At 38.0% G+C, this 27,191-nt stretch overlaps 1 protein-coding gene across 1 annotated transcript in view; it reads right to left on the bottom strand.

Annotated features, from left to right (window-relative positions):
• The window catches only part of LOC102011258 (mitogen-activated protein kinase kinase kinase MLT), a gene marked incomplete in the record, with an annotated part of 162,859 nt that extends 136,347 nt beyond the window's left edge, over nt 1-26,512 (bottom strand). The window contains 2 exon segments of the mRNA XM_013518751.1: nt 26,007-26,200; nt 26,359-26,512. Of these exon segments, the coding sequence (XP_013374205.1) occupies nt 26,007-26,165 (159 nt within the window).
• Nucleotides 26,513-27,191: the final 679 nt, after the last annotated feature.

The raw sequence follows: 27,191 nt of genomic DNA on the forward strand, positions 1-27,191 counted from the left end.
AAACCAGCCATAATCGAAGCCTCTACTGGATTATATCCATCCCTACCTGATTTTATTTAAGCCCCTCAAGTACAGTAAGTAAATGGTAAATATAGGACTACCCACATTTATGTGTCCTTTTCTCTCAGTGACCTCAAACAAGCCAAACAAGATCTAGGAAAGTTTTCAGATGACCCTGATAAGTACATTGAGGTCTACGAAGGATTTTCTCAGACCTATGAACTAGACTAGAAAGATGTAATGTTATGCTTAAAATAAACACTGACTTCTAATGAGAGACAATGGGTACAGACTTTCATCTGTGAGTTTCTTAAGTATATTATAGATATCCAGGGATACATACTTTCAGAGTAGGTTTAAGAGCCTAGCTACCACTGCTGAAGAAGGAAGTTACCTAGGTGACTAGATACAGGACCCAAAAATGCCCCAAAGACCTCTCTGTCCTAGGGCTGAGATTTTTTCTGGACCTGTCTCTGTGTTCCTGGATAGATCTCTTCTGCAGGCTGGGATTTTAGAACTTTTTGATTCAGAGTCATTTATTAGAAAGTAAGCCCTAAATGATATAGTTGGAACATTTTCATTTTCCCCTGTCCCTTTCTCTCCTTTTCTCTCTCCCTTTCTCCACAACCCCTCCCTTGGTTAAAAAGCAGCCATTCAGGTTCTTTGATTATTATTTTCTGCTTGGCAGTGCAGTTGGAGTCAATCATGACTTTTGTCTCTGGAGGCATGTTTTGCTAAGGATTAGAGACACACCCTGGGAAAACTCTTGGTCTTAAGAGTCCTTCATCACCTGAGATGGTTAGGATTTAGTTTGGGGGCCGTACTTAGAGTCAGTCTTCTGTCCTCCTCCACTGCCCCTGAGAAATAACACCATTTGCAACAGTGCTTGGTCCAAGGCAATTCTCTCCTCTGTGGCTGTTGGATTTCAGGACCAGGTTTCCAGAATGATGAGTTTCCCCTCCCTGGGACCCTTCCAGAGTAAAGCTGACCTTCACTTATCTCTGGGCCATATTCTAAAAAACTGGTCTACATTTAATCCTGAAACTCTCAAAGAATAAATGTAAACATTTTGTTCCAAGTTTATCTGCCTTTCAGTCCTAGGCACAACTACAGATTAACCCCTCTTACTTCCCCGCTCCTCTCAAGGATGATGCTGACTGATTTTTACAGCACAGATAAGTTCACTGATAAACAAAATATTCCTAGGGAACCTTATGAGTTCAGTAACAGTTTTAAAGAGAAACAGATATTAAAAAATAGACACAGCCCCAGTCCCCAAAAGACTGTCTATCTAGTCATGATTTCTCCAGAACATCTTGCCAGGCCAGCTACTATTCTCGGAGATATGCTAACTAAGGCTCTGGAAAGCAAAACCTATAGCTAAGTATGGTCCAAGGGTCACAGGCAAAATGGCATAAACTGTTACAGATAGACAGCTGCAGCAGGGCAGACTAGAGCCTTGGCAGACCTTCTTCCTCCACTGTTTGGAATATATACCTAGTTCCAAAGAGTGCCACCTAGTCTTATTCTACACCCAAACCTGGCCTGCACTTCTCCCTCAGAAATAGTTAAAGTTATCTGTAATAGTCGGTCTCTGTAGAGGAAATAGTTACATGTAGCTATCAAAATAGCAGATTTGGCTACCAGCTGTGACAATCAAACAACTATGGCTACCAAAGCAACAATGAGAAGCCTGTATAGCTGGATATTCCTAACAGATAAACCATCAGTCTAGAGCTAATCTTAAAAACTGTCTTTGTTTTCACAGATGTAAAATGTTTATATTCATTCTGATTCTTATTACAAGAGATCTCTATTAATTGACCTACAAAAAAGTTCAGACTAGTCTACTTAAAGTTACAAACTTAAAAACTGTAAAAGTGTTACTGTAATTCATCTTGGCCAAATACATATGAGTATACTCTGGTCTACTAACAATTGGTTTACGTGAGCCTGTCTGTCTGTTCAATTTGCAACTGGCTACAACATCTACAGCTGTTCTGTTTGAGCTCAACAATATTTTCTTTGGATTTTTAAAATATTTATGTCTACAACTTAAGTTGGCTTATAAATAAGTGTCATTAGATTTAAGGACATGCTTTTACCTAGGTTGCTAGCTGATCAAAATTATGTCAACAGTGGTTTTACAAATGCAATGCGTAAGTCTTTCATTGATCAAGAGTAACATGTTAATTGTTATGATCTAGTTCTCATAGGTCATCTGAAAAATTTGTCAAGATAATTAAATGGGGGCCCCTTAGACTTAGGGAAAACTGCAGGATGGGACTCCTTTGATGAATAAAGGAGCAGCTGCCTGGAAACATTTATTCCAGTCTTTGTTCACTAAAGGGACCCCAATAATTTCCATACCCTTACAAGAAACACATTTCAATAAACACTGCTAACCATATTAGTGTGATATGTTTATATTGGTTATCATCAAAAGGCTAGTTTTTCTGTGGGTGAAACAATATGGTTTTCTTTAAAAAAGCCCTTGATACAAAACTAAATTGAGACAAAGGTTTTCATATACCTGTGACACTCATTGTTAATTTCATGGTATACTAAATGTATTCATGCCTTCTGGATATACAGGTCTTCTAAAATGCAAAACCAAGATTGTTTATGGTGAAGTCTTTCAGACTCAGATATCTGCCTTTCTCTTGTGCTCCAGCTACTTGTGATAAAAGGTACATGTCAAGCCAGCATGAAATCACTAGTGAGTTTTTTGTTTTGTTTTTTTTTTAAATGTATGTGGAGCCAGGCATGGTGGCACATGCCTATAATCCCAGCACTCTTCAGACTGAGGCAGGAGGATCAAGGTCAGTCTGGGCTACAAAGTGAGTTCAAGGCCGGCCTGAACTGCACCATGAAACCCTGTCTCAAAAAAGAGACAATAAATAAATAAAGAAATAAATTTAAAAAATAAAACATATGTGCTGTGTATGTTATATATGTGTCACTACACTTAAGATGCTCAGGCACTGAGCAGTCCAAACAATGCCACAACTAAAAAGTAAAGGCTAAACATTATAAACTTCTAAGATATATTTGTAGACAGGTACATTCTCCTCGGATAGTATCCTACTGAAGGATAACAAATTAGATGAGAGTTTCTTTGTGTCCTTTAATGTCTTATTATCAAGTGGAGATGTTCGACTAAAAAGGCTATACTATTCTATACTATTCTGTACTATTCTGTAAGGATTGAACTACTAAAACAATCATGATTGGCAAGAAATAACAGTCCTCTAGTTATATTCTGTATTTCAAAGTGCTCGATATTCAGATGAGATTATAATATTTAAGCTCACTGCTCTTTGTGCAACACTGGTATAATTGATCTTCTCTTCTGGGTGTTCAACAACTGAAGTTTGAAGACTAAAACTAGAGAAGTAACTGGCTTAAGAAGACAACCAATATTTTGGCCCTGGCCCTTCAAGGTCAACAAGGACTCAGGACATAAAGAAACCTTTTCTATAGGATCCTACAACTTTGGTGAGTCACTCAAACTCCTGAACAGGGAAATTGCTGGACCCCAGAGGACAAGAATCAACAAATGTAGTGTGCCAAAGGGTCAATAAAGACGGAAAAGTCTCCAGGCAAGACTATACTGGCAGCTGGCACTGACAGATGATCTGAGAGGCTCTGTATATGGTTCCAAAAGTAATACCTGAGAAGACTTAACTGACTTTGATAGACAGCAAGTTAATTTTGATTAACAGAGGTCTCACTTTAACTTGGTCTTGAACACCCACCAGAAAAGTATAACAAAAAGATGTATGAAAACAATACCATAGTAATAAAAGCTAGATATAAAAAGGGTCTCTAGGGGCTGGGGATTTAGCTCAGCGGCAAAGCGCCTGCCTGGCAAGCACAAGGTTGTGAGTTCGGTTCCCAGTACTGGAGAAAAACCAAAAAAAAAAAAAAAGGGTCTCTAATTGCTGACCTCTGCTGGCAGTTTCCAGCTATACTAGTAGCTGGCCACTGTTACAGTATGGTAAGGAAAAACATACAGTAGAATCTATAAAAGCTCAGCAAGAGTCTTTAAATTCCTTAGCTGAAACCACTGAACTCTCTACCTTCTTACAGTAAAACTAGAGGGACTTATGACAGAAGTATCAGACGCATAGATAACTTCCATTAGTAGACCTGGTCTAAAAGCCAACTGGTTACAATTTATATTTCAGTCCGTTAAGAGCAGTTTCTGGACCTGGCTCTTTCCCCAATCTGCCTTTCCATTCTACTGCTCATGCTTTGATTATACATGCTTTAATTTCTTGGGAAATTTGTTTATTCTTACCTAGAGGCTGCCAAACTCCAAGAGATCATGCAGATGGAAACAATGACAAATGTGCCAGACTCCTTTTACTGAGATCCACTAGACTGACCTTGTAAAGGGAATTCACAAATGCTAAACTGCAACATGACCTCTACCCAAGGTCCATTAGATTAGCTCTCTGGAGAAGGCCCCTGACTGTGGTTTCCCCTATACCAACCCTTCTTAGCTTGAAGCAGCTAGACAGAAACTATGCCCCTTCTCCTCCACCCACAGTTATGGTTATCTCTTTAGAGAGGGTAATATAGACAGCTAAGTTAGGCAAAAATATTGTAGGCAATCAGACAGGGTTGGTCCCTCCAGGAAGTCAGTGCAGAAGATGAGAACACACGGAGACTGTGGCCGGAGGAACATCTGAAGATTAAAATCACAATGGCCAGATCTGCATACTTCCCTAAGGGATAAATGGAAGCTTGAGATTATTGGTATCACCCCTTTGAGACTTCCCATTATCTCTTTAAGGGTGGGCCATCCCCTCCCACCCACTAAGACTGAGACTAAAACCACTAAGACTAAGACTAAAGACAAAACTATACATTGTCAGCCAAGGTTAATGATGTCATCCAGGCCCTTGCTATCACTAGATCAATATTACCCAAGTAACTGTACTTGTAATCTCATAATTTTGACCCACATTGTACCTGCTTCATGATTTTGCTTTATAAAATTTCCTTTGAGAAGTGTTCTTGTTGGCAACCCATCTAAGATCTCTCCTGTCTATTTCTATTCCCCATTCCTTTTCTCCAATAAATTTCCCTATTCCTGAGAAAGAAGGAAGGAAGGAAGGAAGGAAGGAAGGAAGGAAGGAAGGAAGAAAGGAAGGAAGGAAAGAAAGAAAGAAAGAAAGAAAGAAAGAAAGAAAGAAAGAAAGAAAGAAAGAAAGAAAGAACAAGGTAAAAACATAAATGGTTCCATGTGATATCTTGGTACCAAGTGAATAAAAGTGTATATCTGTAGCATTACATTAGAGGTGTTATGGCTTGTGCTTAGATGTCCCCCCAAAGCCTCATATGGTCAAAAGTGGGCTTTTTCAGAGGTGGCTGAATCTAGAGTGTGTGATGCTGGGATTAAGGGTGTGTGATTAGTAAAACAGTCCACTGATTGGTTTTGCAGTACCCTAATCCTGCTAGTCTGGATAAGATAAAAGGGGTAGAAAGATGCTATTAAGGTCCCTTGTTGCTTTGCCACCTTCTGAAGCAGTGAATGTTTCTCCTCTGTGAAGCACGTCTGCCACACCATGCTCCCTTGGAGCCAGCTAATTATGGACTGAAACTTCTACAAACCCTGAGCCAAATAAACCTTTTTCCCTTTAACTTTGGGTGCCAAGTATTTTGTCTTAGCAATGAGAAAAGTAACTAAGGGGTGACATCTAAAGAAGAACATTTAAGGAAAATCTTCCCTGGAGCAGAAGTTTGGCAGTGTAATTGGTGAATTCTTTGGTCTAGAATGAGAAGTGACCAAAAGTATGAATTTGTGCTAATTTATGGATGATTGCTTATAGTTTATCTGGACAATGATGGGCTTGAATGGGACAAGATTTGAAGAATAGTGACAAAGAATCTTGGGGAAGTGTATGGACAGGCCTTTCACACTGGCACAGTTTATGTTCCATGTGAATGCTCAAGAGGAGTAGCCATTGAGGAAGAATGCTCAGTAATCAGGTGAACAAAATGACACTCTCTATGGGTGCAAATTCAGCCTCTTTCGTAGCCATTCCCTTGCTCAATGGGCCCAGGAACAGAATAAACATGGTGGAAAGGCTGACTACGTTTGGGCTCAGTAATCTGAACACCCGCTTAGCAAGGCTATCTGCTGCAACTACTCAGTACATATCTAATCAGCCGTCAAGAGGAACACTAGACCTGGCAGTCATCATTCTCAGGACAATAGGTTTCTGTACACTAGGTGTTGGAGAGGAGGCTTTATCCTCAATGATATAGACATGTGTCCTGGATATGAATTTGCTTTCCCCACCTACACTGTTTCTGGGGGGAAAAGGAAATATGGAATGAGTAGTGCAAGAAAGAAGCCAAAGTTTATTTATAGAAATGAGACCTCTGGTAGCTTAGGGTATTCTTCCTGTGCTTGTTCTTTATATATGTGTCTGTACATTTGTATGTACTAACTGTCTCATTTTTCTTTCTCCTTTCTCTTCTTTTATATACAAATTGCTAGATGTTAAATTTATGATTTGGCCTTTAGGTAACAGCATTCAGTGAACTGTAATAAAATCTCAGCAGAAATTAATAACGGGTACTTGTTGGACTATTTGTCTTATTTTGGGGAAAGGGTAAGAACTGCACTTTGCACAAAGGGAAGCTTGTCTTCATAGGCAGAAATACAGAGTTCTTTCATTAATCTGTAGAAGTTCAAATGTGTGTAGAGGGTGTAGGTAGAAACTGAGTAGCTAACAGGATGAACCACGCCAGCTAACTTCTTGCCTCTTAGCACCAAATCTGTTGTTTTTTACCCTGCCTTGTATTTCTAGATCTGGGCTCTAATTATTCTTCCTTTACCTGGTGGCACAGTATTCACCTGTGTCAATAAGGGGTGCTAGAAGGATGCTGCAAACCCCACAAGTGAGACTTACTTCTGCTGTGATTTTCCTCCCTCTAGGGGCTTAATAAGCAGGACCTAGGGTTCCACACCCTCAGTGAGTTTTACTGGCACCCAGGAGAAAGCTTCTCGAGGACCAGCATCAGCCTCTCAGCACCCACTGGTGGCTTTCTCCACACCAGCACCAGCCCACAGCACACCTGAGAACTTCCACTGAACCCTAGAAGATGGCTTATTAGGAAGTAACTCCAGTTTGACACTAGGCAAAGCCACCCATCATCCAGTGTGCTGAAGCCACACCGCTTCCAAAAAAGGCCTGTATGCCAGGGATATAGCTCATGGCACAGCGCCTGCCTGGCAAGTGCAAGGTCCTGAGTTCAATTCCCAGTACCAAAAAGAAAAAAAAAAAAAAAAAAAAAAAAAAGGCCTGTATTTCAGCCTGGATGGAGCTTCTCGTGTGTTCACTTAGGGCACCCTCCCTCAACTCTAGTTAATATCTGTCTTCAACATTTGCTTATTCTATATTCTCTATAGTCTTTTAGAAGTTAACTACTTTTACTAGGTAGTAAGTTTAACATCAAAATATCCCTGTTCAAATTATTAGTGTGGCTCTGACTAGACGCTAGCTAATCTACAATTTCTATACTGGAGCATCTATTGTATCATTCCTTTGATAGAGTATACAAATGACATAGTGCACTTTTAAAATTTAATAACAGCTACTTCAAGAACTATTAATTTGATAATATTTTAAGGAAAAGACAGGAAAAGGTTATATAATTCCTTAGATGAAAAAAGACAGACATCAAGTCCAATGTATCCTGATGATGTAAATGCAAAAAAATGATGGGGAACTATCATAATTATCACTAACTTCTAAGTCAAATCTTGCCATTAAAGACTCTCTCACCTTCAAGGAAGCTAAGTCTCTTTGTCAAATATATTCACAAGACCATGCTTTTCCCTACACTATAAAATCACTGTATTTAAAACAAAGTTTTGGGAAAAAAACAGGCAAAGATGTGTGGGTGTGCCTGTGTAACAATGTTTATTCTGTGACTCCTGAGTGATCATGCCCTTAGTAACCACACATAAAATACTTATACTTTTTATTTGGTGCTTTTAAAAATTTGTGTTCTACTACAAACTTAAAAGATGAAGATAAGAATCTGGAAATAATTTGAAAATCTTAACAAGTCCATAAAACTCTGTGGTTAGTTCTTGCTCCTCCAACTAGATACCCTAATGTCACTAAATTCAGATGTCATTCTTTCTGGTATGTGTATATAAAGAAGATTTTTTAAAATCTCCCTAAAATATAAACAATACAATAAACTAAGAAACAGTCTGACTTGATTGGAGGAAAATGGAGTTATAAAGAGCAAAGAGATGAAACATAATCTTAAGACCTACTAAATGCTGGATTTCTCCATTTGTGAAAGGATGGAAATAATAACAGCCTGTGAAGGGGGTAAGTTTTTTGACGCAGAATCTTCTGATTATAACTCTAGAGACCAGAAAACCCCTGGGGGTAAGACTTCTGCCATAACACAGACAATCAGGTACTGTACTCTGGTCATGCCTTGCCATTAACCATCCCTGCAAACATCCACTGCCCTTTTCCATGTACCATTCCTAACTGTGAGGAAGGACACAGAGGGTCTTTATACAACTCAGGTGTTTTGATGCACCTTAGGAGGGAAGAGGAAAGCATCTCTGCTACTAAGTGCCAAAAGTGATTAACAAAAATTTCAGTAGCCAAAGATGATTTATATCTGTTTGCCTTACCCAGACATACTTTTTGGAGGAGCACTCCTCTTGAATTTCCTAACATTTGTTCCATTGTGTATTATGTAATCTTGGAAATTATTAACCAACTCTCTTTGCACAATTACGAGTAAACTTCATTATATTTTATTAGGAAAAATAAATGAAGAAGTTTGAATGTTTACAAGAACATATTCCTTTTTTTAAAAAGGCACTCTTTCAGTATTAAGAGATTCATCTTAAACACTCTCCCAATCTCTCAGATTTACTTCATGGATAAATTTTAAAGGGAACTATTCTTTTACTTACATATTTGTTTGCACTGTTAAATACTAATGAAAATTATATCTTATTACATGAGCCATAATCAGAAAATAATAAACTGATCTTTCCAAATCTTTCAGAGTGATATCTCCAGTTTGCAGGCATGATTAATGGCAAGTGGATGTTTGCAGGCATGATTAATTGCCTCCATCAACGATGTCCCCAGTGTCAAACACAGAGGATCCAGTTTGGTTCATTTGCAAGGTGCTTAGGAATCTGGATTTTTGTGTAAGATCACCTCATTTTTATTTTGTTTCATTTCGTTTTTTGAGATACGGTCTCACTACATAGTTCAGGCTGGCCTTAAACTCTCTATGTAGCTCAGGCTGGCCCTGAACTCACATGAACTTCCTGTCTTATGCTGGGACTACAGTACTGCACCATGATAGCTGGCAAAATCATCTGATATTTAAATATTTACAATAAATTTTAAAAATTAAAATGTTGTATGGGCTAAGCAGAACATATCTGGAGGACAGATATAACTAGGTGTCACTGGTCATCACACTGCCTTAAGCAACGACAGCCCTACTAACACTGGTGGACCAGTACATCCTGGTGGATCAGTAATATTGCCTTCTCTGCTTTGCCACTGTTCTGATCCCTTGCCATTGTGTTGACAGTTCACTGGCTTTACTCTTTTAGATAACTGTGTGTTAACTCTAGGATCTACAGTCTACTCTCACTTACCTGATTTAAAACTTCAGCATTTGCAACTCCATTCATTGGGTTCCTCAGTCTTATTAACATTCGTCCTCTAATAGTGGGTTTAATTGTATGACAAGAAGCCCAGCTGCTGGAAGACTGGGTTAGATCAAGTACACAAAGGCAGAGAAGCCAAGGCTTGCCATTCTGAAGGCAGAGCTATAGCTCTTAGCAGCAACTGGCTGAAGGGAAGCAGAGATGAAAATCACAAAGGAGTGGTGGTAGAAGTCTGCAATTGGCTCAGAGGGCACTACATGGATGCAAAGATCACTCAGATTGATGGTCACAGATAGGATAGAGATACGGGAATTAAGGCCAGTACTGAAAGCAAGGAAGGTAGGAATACGTAGGAAAGGAAACACGCTACAGCCAAAGTAGTTTAAGTAGTAATATAGAAAGAAAGTCACCAATGAGGGATGGTGGCAAATGAAAAATGAGACTAATTTTTCAACAGTTAAATGAATTGATTCAGCCAAAGATGATTTAGAAGTTATATAAAGTCAACTTCAGAAAGACTGGGTAGATGCTTGTCAAAGTATATAAAATTTTGCTTAGAAGGAACAGGTTCACTGGGCATGGTGGCGCACGCCTGTAATCCCAGCACTTGAGGCTGAGGCAGGAGGATCACTGCAAATTCAAGACCAGCCTGGGTCACGAAGTGAGCTCAAGGCCAGCCTGAACTGCATAGTGAGACCATGTCTCAAAAGGACCAAAACAAAAAAAAAAAAAAAAAAGAAGAAGAAACAGGTTCAAGGGATCTACTGTACATCACAGTTACTATAGTCAATAATAATATATTATATACTTCAAAATTGCTTGGAGAGTATATTTTAAGTGTTTGCACCAGAAATAAATGATAAAAATGTAAGGTAATGTCTATGTTAAATAGATCAATTTAGCCACTCTACAATGCATACATATTTCAAAACAATAAATTATGCACCACAAATATATACAATGTATACTTGTGCATTTAAAAATTATAAAAGTACTACAAATAAGAATTGCTTCTCTTTAAAGCTGAAAAGATAATTATTTTACTTATGTCCTATTTATTACTGAACTGAATTAATATCTTAAAAGGAAGAGATCAGCACATATTCCCTTGTGGGAGGCAAATATATCATACTCTAGCCCCCAACTAAACTTCCTGTTCTACCAGCAGGAAAGAAATGATTTTTACTGCATCAAGTGGCAATCAAAAATTGAAGGTAGCTTTGATTTAAAAGAAAAATCTAAACCCTAAAGTGTGTTTGTGAGAATGTATTATACAAGGATCTTATGATTGCAAACAATTCTGCTAGGTGAATTGAAAGAACTGTACAGATGGGCTTGACAAGAGAAAGGAGAAATTTAAGAAAGGTTTTTGTTTGTAGACAAAACCCCTCCATCTGGCTCTGAGTGCTCTTATGCAGACAAGACAAGGTACAGGATTCTCTGTTTCTTTTCTAAATTCCTCTCTGAATAAAAGAGTTTATAAAAAAAAAAAAAAAGAGTTTATGAAGAATCTTTCTCCCTCTCTGCAGACCCTGCTAAGATAAACAGGTGCAAAATGCTTTTCTCTCTTTATACACAGTTCTTCAAAAGGAAAATTTCTTTCTACTCATCCTGACAAACGGTTGTGGATAAACATTCCAGGACCTTTATGGGTTTGCTAAAACAAACAAGGAGAATAAAAAACTTACCATAATAAAAAAAAGACCTATTTCAAATACTATCTAAGTATTAGTTACATGTCTTCATACGTTTTCACCTACAGAGCAAATAAAGATTTCTCTCCTTTATAATGACCAGATCTGGAACAAGCTATAAACAAAGGCAAAACGCTAAAGCACTGTTGGCTAGTAACCAAAAGCTCTATTTACATTCCTAAAAAATTCCAAAAGAAGGTGCCTAGTGCCTACATAAATGCAAATTACATTTAACTTTAAAATGTCTAAGTATTTCTTCAGCTATCAACTAAGCCCTACAGAAACTCTTATATAGAACTCATGCTTACTTTATGCCACAAATACGTAGAGCTTCATGACAGCAAAGAAAATGGAGGGAAAAAAGATAAACAAGATTAAAACTCTGGGCCATCAATGACATTCTAGGAGAGCTGAAAGAGAAAATATCAAAACCACATACATGTACTTTCAAGGCACTTTGTGTGATTCAAAACTAAGCAGAGGGGTGAACTGCCAATCTGTACAAAATAAATTATAAAAATGTCTGTTACTACCTCTGTCCCATCAGAGTCCATGCATTTGGTCACTTTCTTTTTCTGATTATAAAAGAATACGCTGTTTCCACTTTGAACTAAATCCAACAACCCTTAATACATATGCAAATGTCCTTTTCCCATTATTTTCTTACAACAAATTCTTGTAAGTGAGGTTGACGGAACAAACAGCATTTCACTTTAAGAGCTTTGTCAGTCTCCCAAGCTGTCTTCTAGAAGGCCTATACCGTTTCAGACTTCCACTGACAGTGTACATGCCCATTATCCCACCCCTTACCAGCTCTAAATATTATTACTCATTTCCACCAAGCTAACAGTGAGAAAATACCTCCAGATTGTTCTATTATGCAAACAATGACTCTATATGACAATGACTCTCAAGTTACAGGGGATTTCAATTTTCAGAGGACAGGGAACATGTGTACTCAAAAAGAGGTAAAACATCTCACCTTATAACACCAAATACAGTAAAGAAACAGCAAAATAGTATTTGCTGGCGATAAAGTGAAAAAAATATGTATGAGAAAACCCCACAGGGAATATAGATTTTTAAAGTTTGGGAACACTGTACTATAGGATGATGTAAATAGCTAGTTATTTACAAGTCTTAAAAAAGAAAGTTATGCTGAAAGATGTGCTAACAAGTATCTGAGAACAGAAACATGGGGTTTGTTCTGACTAGAAGTTGCTGAAATAACAGTAATAAGAGCATCTTGTACAAGCAGAGCTGACTAGAATCCAGGGCACTTACATGATTACCTCATCAGGGCCTCACAATGTCCTTATGAAGCACACCCTATCATTATCTACATTTTATAGTAAACTAAGGCTTGGTTAAATAACTTGCCCAGACACCTAACAAGTAGTGGAGCCAAGATTCGAATCTATATACTGTTAAACACTGGAGCCCTGGCTCTTAAACACTAAGCTACACATTGTTTTTTATTGGATAGGAATTAAAATGCTTCAATTTTCAATGAAAGACAGAAGATGCTATTTAAGATTTGTACTTTATTTGAAAACATGTGAATGAAAATCCACTCTAACATTTTCGCAAATAAGAGATTACTAATTTGGACAACAGCTTGAGTCCCTATTAAGAACACGCTGGCAAGAAGTTTTTATTCATTTTAGGTTTCCTAGTTTCTCAAGAATTGTCCTTTTCTCAGTCCCTGCTCAGAGAGTCACTGACAAAAATTAATGTGAGTCTGGAAAATCCCATGTGTCTGGGCAGACTTTTCAGACACTATGCTCCTCCCCAGGTATCATGTGCAACTCCTGAGGCCAGGGGATCCCTAACACTGCTCCTTCCGATCCCCATAACCTGAAGACATCTACCTGCCTTCAGTGCCCCAAGACCGACCTCACACAGCACAGCTCCCCATATCTGCCATCACCACAGGAATAAAGGATAATCATTTTCATAAACGGTGTTGGAACAATTAATGCCTATTTGGGGGGAAGGAGGTGGGAATCATTGGACTAGGGAAATGCAGTATGCCAGCTGAGGAACAGTAAGTTTGTGTTTTTCTGCAGCTACATTCAACTCAATAAATGCAGGAGTGGAGGAGACAGAGAACTAATTTCTGTACAGTTGTGTTTTCCTGAATACAGTGAAGCAAAAATGGACTTGAGGGTGGTTACAAGAGAAGTATGTGATTTGCCATGGAACTTTAGCTAGGTAAGGAGGGAAGGAAAAATATCACCAGCCCTCTCTCCTACCAGCTCATCCCTAAGTGACCACACGTACTCCAGCTAGGTCTTATGTGTGATCATTCCCAACTCCCAGAACCTTCCTCTGTGTCCTCACCCGCCATCCTCAGCTGCACCCCTCTATCCTGACCCTCTTCTCTCAGTAGTCCCTTCCTCCACTGACAAAGCCAGGCCTCACTCAAGGGATGCTCAGCACCTGTTCCACCGGGCCTGGTGCTGAGCTCCTCATGGCCCCTTCCAGACAGCATGCCTTGCCTCCTCCTTAGACGCTGAATCTTTTGTCATGACACAGCATTAATCGTTATCCTTTATTGTCGCCACCATGTAACAAATCACAATGCTTCCCCCTACCCTCATTTTAGCTCCTACTAATCGCCACGTCTTCCAGTTACTATTACTCTCTCACAGGGCAGGAATTTTTACACATACATAAAGCAACCTCAGACACCCGTTCTTTTAAATCTTTAAATTTTTCCCTTCCAACCATCTAATCCTTTATCCTGCCTTAGTCATAAACTCCTTTGGTCATGCCCTAGACACTATATTACCAATAACTACTCTTCTACAACCCCGAATCCCCATGACCCACCTGCCAACCACCACTTCTAGTATTTTTACCTACCTGAACTCTAATAATGCTTCCACCTAAGATCACTAGTGTTTCTTTTCAGTGTTTCTCCTTTCCCTTCTCACCTAGCTAATGTTCCATGGCAAATCTCTGTCAAAAACCTATTGACCAAACATGTGTGGGTCTATTTCTGGATGTTGCTGTGTTCCACTAGTCTGGCTACTTGTGAATACAACACTGTCTTGCTTACTGCAGCTCTACAGTAAGTAATCCAGTAAGGTAATAGTGTAAGTGCATCCAACATTTCTTTTTCAATATTCTAGGCCTTTTGCCTTTCCATATGTATTTTATAATCTGCTTATAAACTTCTGCAAATAAAGAAACAAACAACAACAAAATTGGCTAGAACTATATACTGAATCTACAAACTATTTTGGTAGAACTGACATCTTACTACCAAATTCTGACCCATGAACACAGTGTATCACTCCATTTTTAACATCTTTTTAAATTTTGCTCAGTAATGTTTTATAGTCTTCAGTGTAAATATCTTGTAGCTTATTTTTTGCTAAAGTATAACTGTAGCATCCCATTTTTATGTTTTTTAAGAAACGAAACTTTACTTTTTAAGTTGTGGTACATAAAATTGATCATTTTAGCCACTTTAAGTATACAATTCAGAGGTATTCAGTACTTTCACACTGTTGTGCATCTCTCACCACTATAAAGTACTAGAAAAATTTCACCACCCCAACCAGAAATCCTGAATTTAAGAAACAGTAACTCTCCATGCCCTTTCTTCTCAGGCCCTGTAACCTCTCTTCTACTTTCTGTTTCTGCATTTGCCTATTCTAGATACCTCTATAAGTGGAATCATACCATCTGTGTCCTTTTGTATTAAGCTTGTTTCACTCAGCGTAATGTTTTCAAGATGCATTCATGTTACAGCATGGATCAGAACTGCATTTCTTTTTAAGGATGAATAATATCCCATTGTAAGCAATACCACATTTTAATTATCCATTCATCTGCTGATGGGCATTTGGATTGTTTCCAAGTACTTCATATTTTTGTTGCTTTGTAATTTGTAAATTTAATAGAAAATTCCCAGTATTCATTGCTTGTATGAAAACTGCCCTACTCATGACACTTCTTGCCCTCCACAGGTACACCACCACCTCTCCAGGGAAAAACTCTGAGACTTCTACTTCCATGCCTCATGTTCAGTCCTTGAGCAGATACGGTTAGTTCTTCCCAAAAAAAGGCATTCAAAATTCAGCCACTTCTCACTGCTTCTTTTGCAACCTTCCTGGTCCCAACCACAAATATCTTCCACCTCAATGACTGCAATAGATTTTTCAGTCTTTCTGCTCACTCTGTTCCTTGGAATCATTTCTTAAGAGTCTCCAGAGTGGCCATACATCATAGTTTAGATCAAAAATGGCCCACCCAAATTCTCACATTAGGAGGTGAATCTGGTCAGGAGGAACAAGTCACTGAGGGCATGATGTGAAAAGATATATTCTCATCCCCAGATCCTCCCTTCTCTCTCCGCTTCCTGGGTGTCACAGATTGAGCACCCTTTTCTCTGCCATGCTCCTCTGACATCCTCTTTCTGCCCTGGAGCCTGCTATCCAAGGACTGAATCCATGAGCTAAAGTCAACCTCTCCTCCCTTTTAGAAGTGTGGCTGCTCAGTATTTTGTCTCAGCAGCAAGAAAGTGACTAAGACAGAAATTGGTACCAGAGAAGTAGGGTCACTACCTGACCATTGGTTTAGAAGCCTTTGGACATGGTTCATTGGAGAAGTTTGGAAAGGTATAGAGAAGCCAGCTAGGCAAGCCCTAGAATGCTGTACAAACAGGCTTCATGAGAGATTCTGCTGAGAGCTCAGAGGACCAGAATACTGATAGAAATACAATCAAGGCCAGGCTCAAGAAGTTTTATTTGGGTACAAAGACTCCATTGGCAGTTGGAATAGAGGTCATGTATCCTATGCTCTGGCAGAAAGTTTGTCTACATTTTGTCTGTGTCCTGAGACTTTGTGGAAGACTGAGATTAAGGGCAAGAAACTAATCTGATGGAAGAAATTTCAAAGCAGCTCAGTGTTCAGGTTGTGGCATGGCTACTGCTGAATGTTTTTAGCCAGATATACAGTGAAAATCTGGAGCAAAAAAACCCATGTGAAAATTTTTCAATTTCATCAGAAAGGAAACACTTGCAAAGCTGGGGCAAGAGAAGTATAGTGACTGAAAAGATTAGGATTAAAAATAAGACAAGTACTCTGTATTACGAAGATAGGAAGTATGACATAAAAATATCTCAGAAATCAGCAAGATCCTACCCTTCCTAGGCTCAAGAGTGCAAACTGCATAAATTTCATTTGAGAAAAGTGCATGAAACAGTAAGCTAAAACAAACTTCTCCTCTTTTAAGTCTGAGTGTTAGATATTGTGTCTCAGCAATGAGAAAGTGACTAGGACACTATGTTAAAATACGTCAAATAATTTCACTTCCCTATTCAAAAGCATTAGAGTGTTCACTATTTTCTCCTGATTTAAATCAGAAGTACTTACAGTACAAATGCTTATAAGGTTCCTGACTATTTGGCCTTTTACCTGCTGGTTTTAATTCCTATTTCTCCAACGTAACAGCCATGCTGTCGCCTGTCTATGCCACAGCCTGCAATGATATAGCTGCATATATGCATATGGCTCCATCCCTTACTTCCTGATAATTTTACTCAGGCCATCACATTTTTAGTGAGGCCTATGCTCACTGGTCCATTTAAATTTGCAACTCTTGACTCCACTCTGGCACTCCTGACCTCCTTTACTCTGCTCTATTCTTTTTCTTATATTTATTAAAATAAAATTTTACATGTGCAATAATTTTATATTTATAAAAAGCTATGTAACACAGATAGCTTCTCTCATTCTGTTTCCCCTAATGTTAACATGTTGTATCACCATGGGTAGATTTGTCAAAAATAAGAAGCAAATATTGGTATAAAACTATTAACTAAACTCGAGACTCCATTTGGACTTCACCATTTGTTCTGCACATGTCTTCTTCTGTTCAGGATACTACACTGTTTGTGAAAATTTCCTTTTTCCTTTGTGATACAGTCTAAATGTGGCATGTCCCTCAAAGACCTATGTATTAAGATTAGTCTTCTGTCTGTGGTACTATATCAGGCAATGTGGAAACTTTTGGAGGTGGGACTTCGTAGGAGATTTTGGGTCACTGAAGAGTGTGCCCTTAAAGAGAGCTGTGGAATCCAATTCTCTTTCTTCTTCTGGCCATGAGGTGAAAGTTTTTTTTCCTACTCCACACTTCCCACCATCATGTGCTACCTCATCACAGGCCCAAAAGCAATGGGTCTAACTGACCATGCACTAAAATCTCCAAAACTGTGAGGAAAAACAAAACTTTTCCCTTTACAAGTTGATTCTCTTAGGTAGTTATAGTACAGAGAGCTGACTAACATATTTGTTTCTCAAATACTTAGCAGTCTTGAGGGCATACTGTTCAGGTGTTTTAAAGAGTTTCCATCAATATGGATTTGTGTAGTGTTTTCCACATAACCAAACTGGGGTTGTGGGTTTTAGAGAAGAAAACCACAAAGGTAAAGTACCTTTCCACCAAACCCTGTTAGAATATACACATCATCAACATCACTCACTAGTGATGCAAGCTTTATTACCTGGTTAAGGTAGGAGAGATGCCCTGGCTATACCCACAATCCACAGATTGTGAGAAGTTTTTCCCAAGGAAGAATGTGGGCTTACTTGTGGCACGAGAAAATAATGTACGGTTAAGAAAATATCCTGAGATTTTTGGGGAGGAGAAGTTGTTCTCTTTCACAGCTTTAAAGGAGTAGTCATCAAAAGAGGCTAATGAAATTTTCATTATATTTTAAAATATAATTTATGATTAAAATAAAAATAAATACATACTTCTTAAAGTAGACATTTAGTTCCAATAACAAAAGCAACTCAGTTTCCCATTAAAGAAAGAACTGGTCTGTACATTTTAAAGATGTACTAAGTTAAACTGAGTTTGTACATTAACTGCTGAATATAATCTCTGGACAAGCAGAGCAGCCATACCGTCTCCTCCTTTTTTAACAGAGATCCCATGGACGTTTACCAGACACTGTCATCCTTATCAGGGCAGCTACTCTAGTACAGCTAATTTTACCAAGCACTGCTTTTCTAAAAAAAAAAAAAAAAAAGTATCAAGGAAGAAGTCCTACTTCTAAGTCATTAAAATTCTAGCAGTCTCATTTCATTGAGGAGACCTTAAGTTTCCTCAAGTCTTGAATGAGTAAACATCCGATACTAGTGGGGCTAAGAAAAACATCTTGGATTCTTTTTGAAAATATATCAAAAAACAAACCAGATAAGAATCATGGCCAGGAAAATCTCCCCCTGGCTGCTTAGAACAAAACTTTTCATCCAAAGACAAAATAATTCACTAAGACCTCAAAAAATTAGCCAACCACAAGAAAGGAAAAGTTATGAAGTAGACTTTGAATGGCAAGCTGTACTTTCTCTAGATTCAAAACTAGTGAAATCTTTCTGTAAATCTTACAAAACCAGGTTGAGATGGGATCACTATGTTTATTATTTTGCTCATTTGTGGCACTATGCATTTATTGACTATTTACTGTGGCCCAGGTACTAAGCACAGTCCAGAAAACATAAAAATCAGTAAGACACAGAGCCTGTCCTCCTCAGGAAGCTGACACGGGGATATTTGTAAGGATTGAACTGCGTGGCTCAGAGGTGGGGAATATTATCAATGGCTGAAAGTAACATTGTGAAGAACATTCTGAGATTTAAACTACTGCAAAGTTGAGCAGCCTACGTCTCACATGTCATTAATGGCAGTACTCAATCAGAAAATGGATGTCCTAACCAGGAGTGAGAGTCAGGAGGCATCAACAGAAAAAGTTTGATAACATGGCCTCAATTCTTGGGAAACTTCATGACAATGACACTGTCTTCACTGAAGAGCAGAAGAGAAAACTCTAGGTACCTTGTAAAATTCAAGTGAACAAATTCTATCTTTGAAGACTCAGCCATCGACATTATGGGTGGCTCTTCTTCAATTTTTCAACTGTTCAACTGTTCTCTCTCTGTGAACCATTGAAGGTCTCAAAAATTTAAGGCATGGTGCATACTATTTTTCTTCTAGTAGAAAGAACCCAACTTTGTTTAACACGTCAGTTAGGAAATAACATTTTTACTAGACTACAGTAATTGGTTTGATCTCAGCACAGTAGCTCACAATACTTAGAGCGTGGCTGGAGAACAAACATTAACTAACTGAAATGCTTATTATTCAATATACTAAGATCAATAATACTTTAATGAAAAGCTGAAATACTGGTTGCAATAATGTCCTCTTACAGCAAATAAAAATAACCTCCACATGGAGTAAATGTTTAACAAAATTTTGAAAGAATTTTTTTAATTTTAGAAGACTAAGTAGTAAAAATAAAAGAGGGGACTTCTGCTTATAAATAAAGATTGTTTATGGTCACTTCAATGACCAAAAAATACCATAGAGTGATGGTTGTCTTAGTATAATTGCATTTCACATAACATGGTAAGAATATTATCTGTAATTCTGGCAATTTCCTAAACTCTTCTTTGCCCAAGAGGCGTTTCTGGTGTTCTTCAGTGACCTCTTCTCTAAGGTTCAAGTTATCTTGAGGCATATCAGTAATGCATGCTTACTCATTTAATTTATATATTTGTTCAACATGTGTCCAACTTTATCTCCTTTATAGTACACCTTGAAGTGTCTTAGATTACAAGCTCCCAGTAACAGAAATGTCTCATAGAAAAAGAGTTGAATGATAGAGGTCATTCAATTTAGACTTCTAGATGATGACTACATTAATTATCAAATAAAAGGATTCACCATTTTAAGTTGTTTATGTTGTAATTCAACATGATGATTTATATATGTAGAATAAAGATTTCATGGTATAGTGTCACAAAATGTTTAAAAGTCCTTAAGTGAAACGGCATGCCAAACTAGAAGGTACAAAACCAAGGCATTTATAAATTCAAACATCACATGTCCCCTAAAGCAAAGGTGATAACTGCAAATTCTATTACCTACGTAGCTGAATCCAAAAGTGTTTTCTACTTTCTCCACTGCTCAAAGCAGAGTGAATGAAGAAAACACAGTTACCTAGTACATATGTCAATATGAAGGAGGAGGAGGCCAATATGAAAGGGAAGGAAGTCCGATGCAACATGATATCAAGCATCAAGGAACAAGCACTTCAGTGTTTACTGTCAGCAAGGTAGCTATGTGCAGACCCACACAAAGGATGCTGTTTACGTTAGCCAGGTTGCTTAACTTCCCCTGACCCTTACTTTCTGATCTGTCAAATGGAGATTACAATCTTATAAACTGACTGTGAAGAGGCAGAGGACAGTAATGTAAGACCTTTAACCAAATTCAAAATCCCAGTGGTAGCTGTACTTGGTACAATGTTGAGGACTAGAATGGTGACAAACTGTTCCTGCACTCAAGAGAGCTCAAGACTCTGAGGTCACATGGTTGGCCGTCCACATTCACGCTGAGCCTGGCCAGGCTCTTTCTTGCTAGCCATAATTGTAGCACCTGATTCCTTTTCAACATAAAGTTCTAGGCATTGGTTAATTAAAATCTTCACAAAAGAGACCACCAACCTATTATTCTGACTTTGGAGTAGAGTTGTGAAGATCTAAGTGATAAGTTAACAGTTATCCAAGTCTTCCCATATGTGTAGCACTCTTCTACATATTTAATATGTGTTATCTCATTTAACTCTCTCAACCATCCTATGATGTGGGTACTAGAATTAGTCCCACTTTTCAGCTGAGAAGACACAGCATGGTCACATAAAACATTAAGTGGCAATTTCTTACACTAATAATAGTCGCAAGGTAGTTCTAATCCTATGTTAAATTAGTAGTTTGGATATTCAGTGGTATAAATTCAGAAAAGAAGACTGGGACTATTTCATGGAAAAGGAAAAAATTAAAGCCAAAGAATGAGTAGGATCTGCCCAGGAAGAACAGCTAATGATATTATAGGTGAAGGAAAGAATGTGACCAAGGTTAGAGAAATAAGAAAGCAACACAGAGGAAGGACAAGAGTAGAGAGTTCAGGTCAAAAAATTAAAACACAAAGCTGGCAAGTCAGGATAGCACCAGAGTGTGGAGGGGCTGCAATCTAAAGGCATTTGCAGTTTTACCTAAATCTGCATTCCTAAATCGGCCTTTAGTTTGTTATGCTCCATGACACTGCCAAGCAGAGCCTGTGCATAGGAGGAGTTTGACATGTGATCAGCTCGGTTTAAGTGATGCAGTGCTTTTCAAACTGCAGTAGGAATCGTATCTTTCCCCCAGCACTGGGGTTTGAACCCATGGTTTTGTACTTGCTAACAATGTGATCTATTGTTGAACTATATTCCCACCCAGGGGCTGGGGATTTAGCTCAGCGGCAAAGCGCCTGCCTCGCAAGCGCAAGGTCGTGAGTTCGGTTCCCGGTGCCGGAGAAAAACAAAAAAAAAAAAAAAAAAAAAAAAAAAAAGAAAATATATTCCCACCCAATATAAAATTTTTGTAACCTGCTTTCACCACTTACTACTGTGGGCATTTTCTGAGTTCTTTAAACATTCTTCCAAATGGGATGGAATTCATTACACAGCTACAACTTTATTTGTTGTCTCTAAGTCTTCATTATATATCTAGGATGAACTCCTATTTTAGCTATCTTCCTGCACATCTATGATTATTTCCTTAGGATAAAGTCCTAGAATTAAGATTCCTGGCTTGGAGAAAATAAACATCTTAAGTTTTTTTTTTTTTTTTTTTTTTCCTTGTGATACCTTTTGGTAAACTCTCCTTTAAAGTATAAAGTTACACTTTTAAATTTTAAGTTAAATGCATTCATAAAACAATTTCTCTTCCACCATCATTTCTGCCAAAAAGACGAAGGCCCTGTTTTAAGTTGAAAATAAGCAAGCATAGCTCTCAGATCTTGGTTCCTAAATGTGGCTTACTGATGCAAGACTGCCTGAAGAAATGACTGATTCTAGGAGTGGGACAGGGGCTAGAAGAGCTTGGAACATCTTTTTGGACCAAAAAGTAAGAAAAATTGCCCAAAATTGAGGGGCATATATCAAAAAAGCATAGCAGCCAACCTGAAGGAGCTTTCACTTACTTTATTTGGGATAATTTAAACACAAAAATGAGAAACAACAGTAACAGACTGTAACACTTTGTAAAAAAAAAACAACTTATAGTCTATAAGCAAACAAATGAGTGAATAAAACAAGGAAGAAAGGAATAAAGAGGAAAACTCATAAAGACAGAACATTTTGCTTTCTACATAATAAAGTATCACAATAATACTTGATTCAAAAAAGAATCATCAAATGGATGCTAAAATAATTAGGGAAGGGTTGAGGAAAGATATTTATATTGCCACAGTATCTATCAACAGCTTAATTACTAATTACAAAGGGAAAAGAGATATTTCACTATGGGGAAATTCAGTGAACCAAGGGTTCAAAATTAACACTGCCAATAATTGGACAAACATCACGCGATTCCCATTAAGTTATGCCAAGGACCACCAAGGACACAAAACCAAAGTAGCATTCCTACCAAAACTGTATAAAATGAAACTACAGGAAGAGAAAATCAGATAACCAAAAATGAGGAACACTGTACATAACAAGTATCCTGTATTCTTCAAAAATGTCAAAGTTTTAAGAGGCAAAGGAAGGCAGAAAAACTGTTCCAGATTAAATCAGAATAAACAGATATAGCAGTTACATGCAATCTTTCATTCTGGGCTAGATCATGGGTTGGAAAAATCGCCACAAAAAGCTATTGGGATAATTGGCAAAATTTGAATTTAGATTGTTCAATAAAGTAGGTTCATTATTAAATTTCCTGAATTTGTTAATTGCACTGTGGTTATGTTTTTAGGAAGGCTGAAGTATTTAAGGATAAAGATATGCAGCATCTGCAATTCATTCTCATGGTGCAGCAAAACTGAAATAAATTTACTGCATATAAACCAATACTATTAAAGCAAATGGTACAAACTATAATACTAAGTGGTGAACTTAGGGAAAGGATATCTTAGAGTTCACAGTACTATTTTGTAATTTTTCTCTAGGTTTAAGAGTTGTTTTGAAATAATGTTTTAAAGAGTATTTTAAGCAATTGCTATTTTTCATTCCTATTTTATTAGAAAAGTAATATAAACTGACTAAAAGAAGAAAATAACATACTCACTAAGCTAGATGTCTGCAAAGAAAGTGAAACAAATAGTCTTCTTTGTCCCTCTCAAAAAAGCAAAGTTAAACCATTTGATATATATTTTCTCCACATTTCACTAAACTCACAAAGCATATAATTACAAAATGTTCCAGCCCCTCTAAAACTCACTGGAGTAACATAGGATTGAATCAATAAACTGGAAAAAACATCTAGAACTCACTACATTTCTTATCACTTAGAAAACACCTAGCTAGCAGCCAAAACACATTTCATAATGAATAACTATAATTCATACAAGAAATGTATACCTCCTTTCCAATAACTGCCAGCATCCAGTCAAAGGTGTTTGGAGTTTTAAAACTCATGTGGAGTCAGTATGTGTTTGGGTATGCTTTGCCATAATGATCTCTTGATCCCTCACCGTGCCTAAATAAACCAAGTCCCTAAAATGAAGTGGAGTCTTGTTTTTCCTACTTACAAGTTTATGAGCTAAGCTCTTGCAGCTTACTGTAATCAACTCAATTTCCAAACTATACACACTCAGATTAAATCCCTACACAGAAGCAGCATTTGGCAGTTTCTACTGATTCCTGCATTCACCCCTGTGCTTTCTTATGTCATTTTTCTGGCTCTCTCAAATAGAGAAGAAAAGGTATTATGTGTATATGTTTAGAGAGCAGGAGTACATATGCCTCAATTCATGTTTCCTATCAAAATCTATTTCCTATTTTATAAAGTCTCACATACAAAAAGAAGAGCATGGTCATTGTACTGAAGTTTTATAACCTAATGCTTAAAATATTATCATACTTATAAATTCTTTAATGTAAATGGATAGAATTGGTTTATTTTCTATTCTTACCTGGTCAACTAGAGGTTTCAAAATGAAATACTAAAGAGCAAGAAGTCTGGCCTCCTGTATTTCACTTGCCCCTTCTTAGGCAGTTTAATATAGTTCTCAAAGTTCTACTTCCCAATCTATAAAATGGGGACAGTAATGTAAAGTTTAAGGGCTTGGTCTAGAGTAAGAAATGGTTTTACTACTTAGCTACTATTGAAATTTTTTCTTCATTAAAAAGTGGGACTAAGGGAGAACACACTTTTTCTATCTGTACATTTCTGTTTTCCATACACTGGCTTTAAAAGCTCTCACTTTTAAAAACTTTGTAAAACCAATAGATCCCCCAAGGCACAGAGATATCCTTCTGGAGTTCTTCTGAGCTGACTTCAACAACTGCATACACCACTGGTGACCCACAATTACAGAGCACTGCTGAGAGGAAACCCACAAAGTGCTGCCATTTGGGTTTCCTTCTCTAATCAATTGCCATGGTTCACTGGCAGCAGTTAATAAAAAAAATTAAATCACTCAGGGAGATGAAAGGATATTTATGGAAAACTTCATTTTGAAAGGATACTGCAAAGAACAGCAATTATCTAAAACCAGACGTAAACAGAAATGACCACAACAAGGTCCAGCAAGTAAAGATTAACAGTTATTGGCAGAATGACTACAGATATACTGTACTACAGATAAATGTGCAGAAATACTGTACATTTCAAAATGCTAGAAGGAGTCTAAATGTTTTCACCATAAAGAAATGATAAACGTTTGAGGAGATGGGTACACTTAGCCTGATTTAAGCAATATATATACAGTGTATGTGTTTACGGGGCACATGGTACTCCATAAATATGTATAATTTTGTATTTATATATCACTTTAAAATCATATTTAAGTTTTATAAAGCATTTTCAAAATTCATCAATGTTGCTGAGCCCCTGCAGATCTGTTCTGCGGGTAGCTTCCTTCTTGAGGCTGAATGTAGGGAGCATGTTGGGCCACGCTCCTAGGCAAGATGAGAGGTCTAAGAGTTACTTCAGAGCTCACCCTGAACCAGCATGAATTCCAGATTTGGAAGTGAAGACCCTCTTCTGGTTTTAAAAGGAAGGGGAGCTCTATCTGGCTCTAGCACCTACTAATTCTTCATAAAACCTATCATCAATGTGAGACGTTAGTAGAGGTGAAATCCAAGAGGCTGGTATTGCTTATTTCAGTAGAAATGGAAATCTATTTTTATTTTTCAAAAGACAACTCCTGAGGACCACAAATTCAAGGAGAGAAACAGCAAGGAGATGAAAACACTACACATTACTCTCTACTGACCTCTCTTGGCTGCCCTAGGAAAGCAAAAGCACAAACCCTGGGAAGGCCTTGAAATTCCACCTCTGCCTCCAGGACAGCAGCTCAGAGAACACTGGCTCTTCTGTGCCATGGAAAGAAATCCTCCTACTTCAGATGACCCCTAGTAGAACTCAACCCTAAAGCACACGCTGCAATAATTTCTATTTATGGGGCTCCCAGAATGGAAATTGGGAAACAGCCTCATGAAGCAGCCCTGACAGCCGTGCCAGTCCCTTGCAGGCCTGTGACCCTCTAACTCTAGGTTGAAAAAGCTTACATAAGTGCTGCCGTGACCATTTCTGATAGCAGGAAAAGACTTTACCTCTTTCTCTATCTTCAGTAGCTTCTTTACAGCCACCTCCTTGTCCTGTGATATCCATTTGGCTCGATAAACACTCCCAAAACTTCCTCCACCGCAGTTTTCAAAAAACTGCAAGTCATCAAATTTAATTTGCACAAAGGAGGCGCCGAGAGACGACATCTCATAATGACAAAGTAGTATACTTCCACAAAAACCTGCAAAGAAAAGAAAAAGAAAAGCTGGATTACAAATAAATTACAAAGAATCCTTTGAATCCTACTTCAGATAGCGTATAACAAGTCCCGTGAAACTTTTAGAAAGATCATGATGACTTAAGAAGAAAAGAAAGATAAATCAAAATGAAAACACTCACACTGGCAGCCCGTGCAAAATTTAACAGCAACTTGCCTAGGCTTTGAAATGCAGCTGTCCACAGAGAAATGGCTCAGATTTCCCTGGGACAAAACCTGTAGCAGCACTTCCTACACCTCCTGAGGAGCTCTGCCTAAAGGCTACTGTGTCACCAGGTCTGCTATCAGGAAGCCCTGACAAACGGGAAGCATGCTTTCAACAGTGAGCTTGCATAGCTCTTCTGGCATGTACGGCATGCCGTCTCTCCATGCTGTACTCATTTCACACAGAATATACATAACCTAAGCCACCGAGCATCCTGGCACCAGCTCAGCCAAAATGCTGCACACCAAACACACATCCAACGCTTAGACTCCAAAACCAAACTTTCAGCTCAGAGATGATAGAAAAGCTGGCAAAGTGTTTTTCCGAAAGTGGCTCCCTGTTCTGTATACTGTAGCAGAACTTAATTAAAGAGCAGAAGATTTGCCCTTGGTTACAATATATTAAGTCATCCAACAACACTGCCAAGGATATTTAAAAAAATATTATGCCTGTTTCCAGAGGAACAGATTACCCCTCCCAGAGATATTACAATGATATTTTCTGTGGTTTAAGAAATCTTACTGTTCTCCAGGTAAGTGGTCATTCTTACTAATATTCTGTATCAAACCACACATTAACAGAAAAAAAAAAGTAAGAAAACAATGGACTAAAATTTCAAACCTGCATAAAAAGCTAAAACAGTGCATAAACAAGTTGTATACATATTCTCACCAATCTTATATAAACCCACATTTGTAGGACATTCTATAAACAACTGGCCTGAGCTCCTCATGACTGTCAATATCATGA

Source organism: Chinchilla lanigera, unplaced genomic scaffold (genome assembly GCF_000276665.1).
Source record: "Chinchilla lanigera isolate Chin_1 unplaced genomic scaffold, ChiLan1.0 scaffold00048, whole genome shotgun sequence".
Taxonomy (NCBI): Eukaryota; Metazoa; Chordata; class Mammalia; order Rodentia; family Chinchillidae; genus Chinchilla; species Chinchilla lanigera.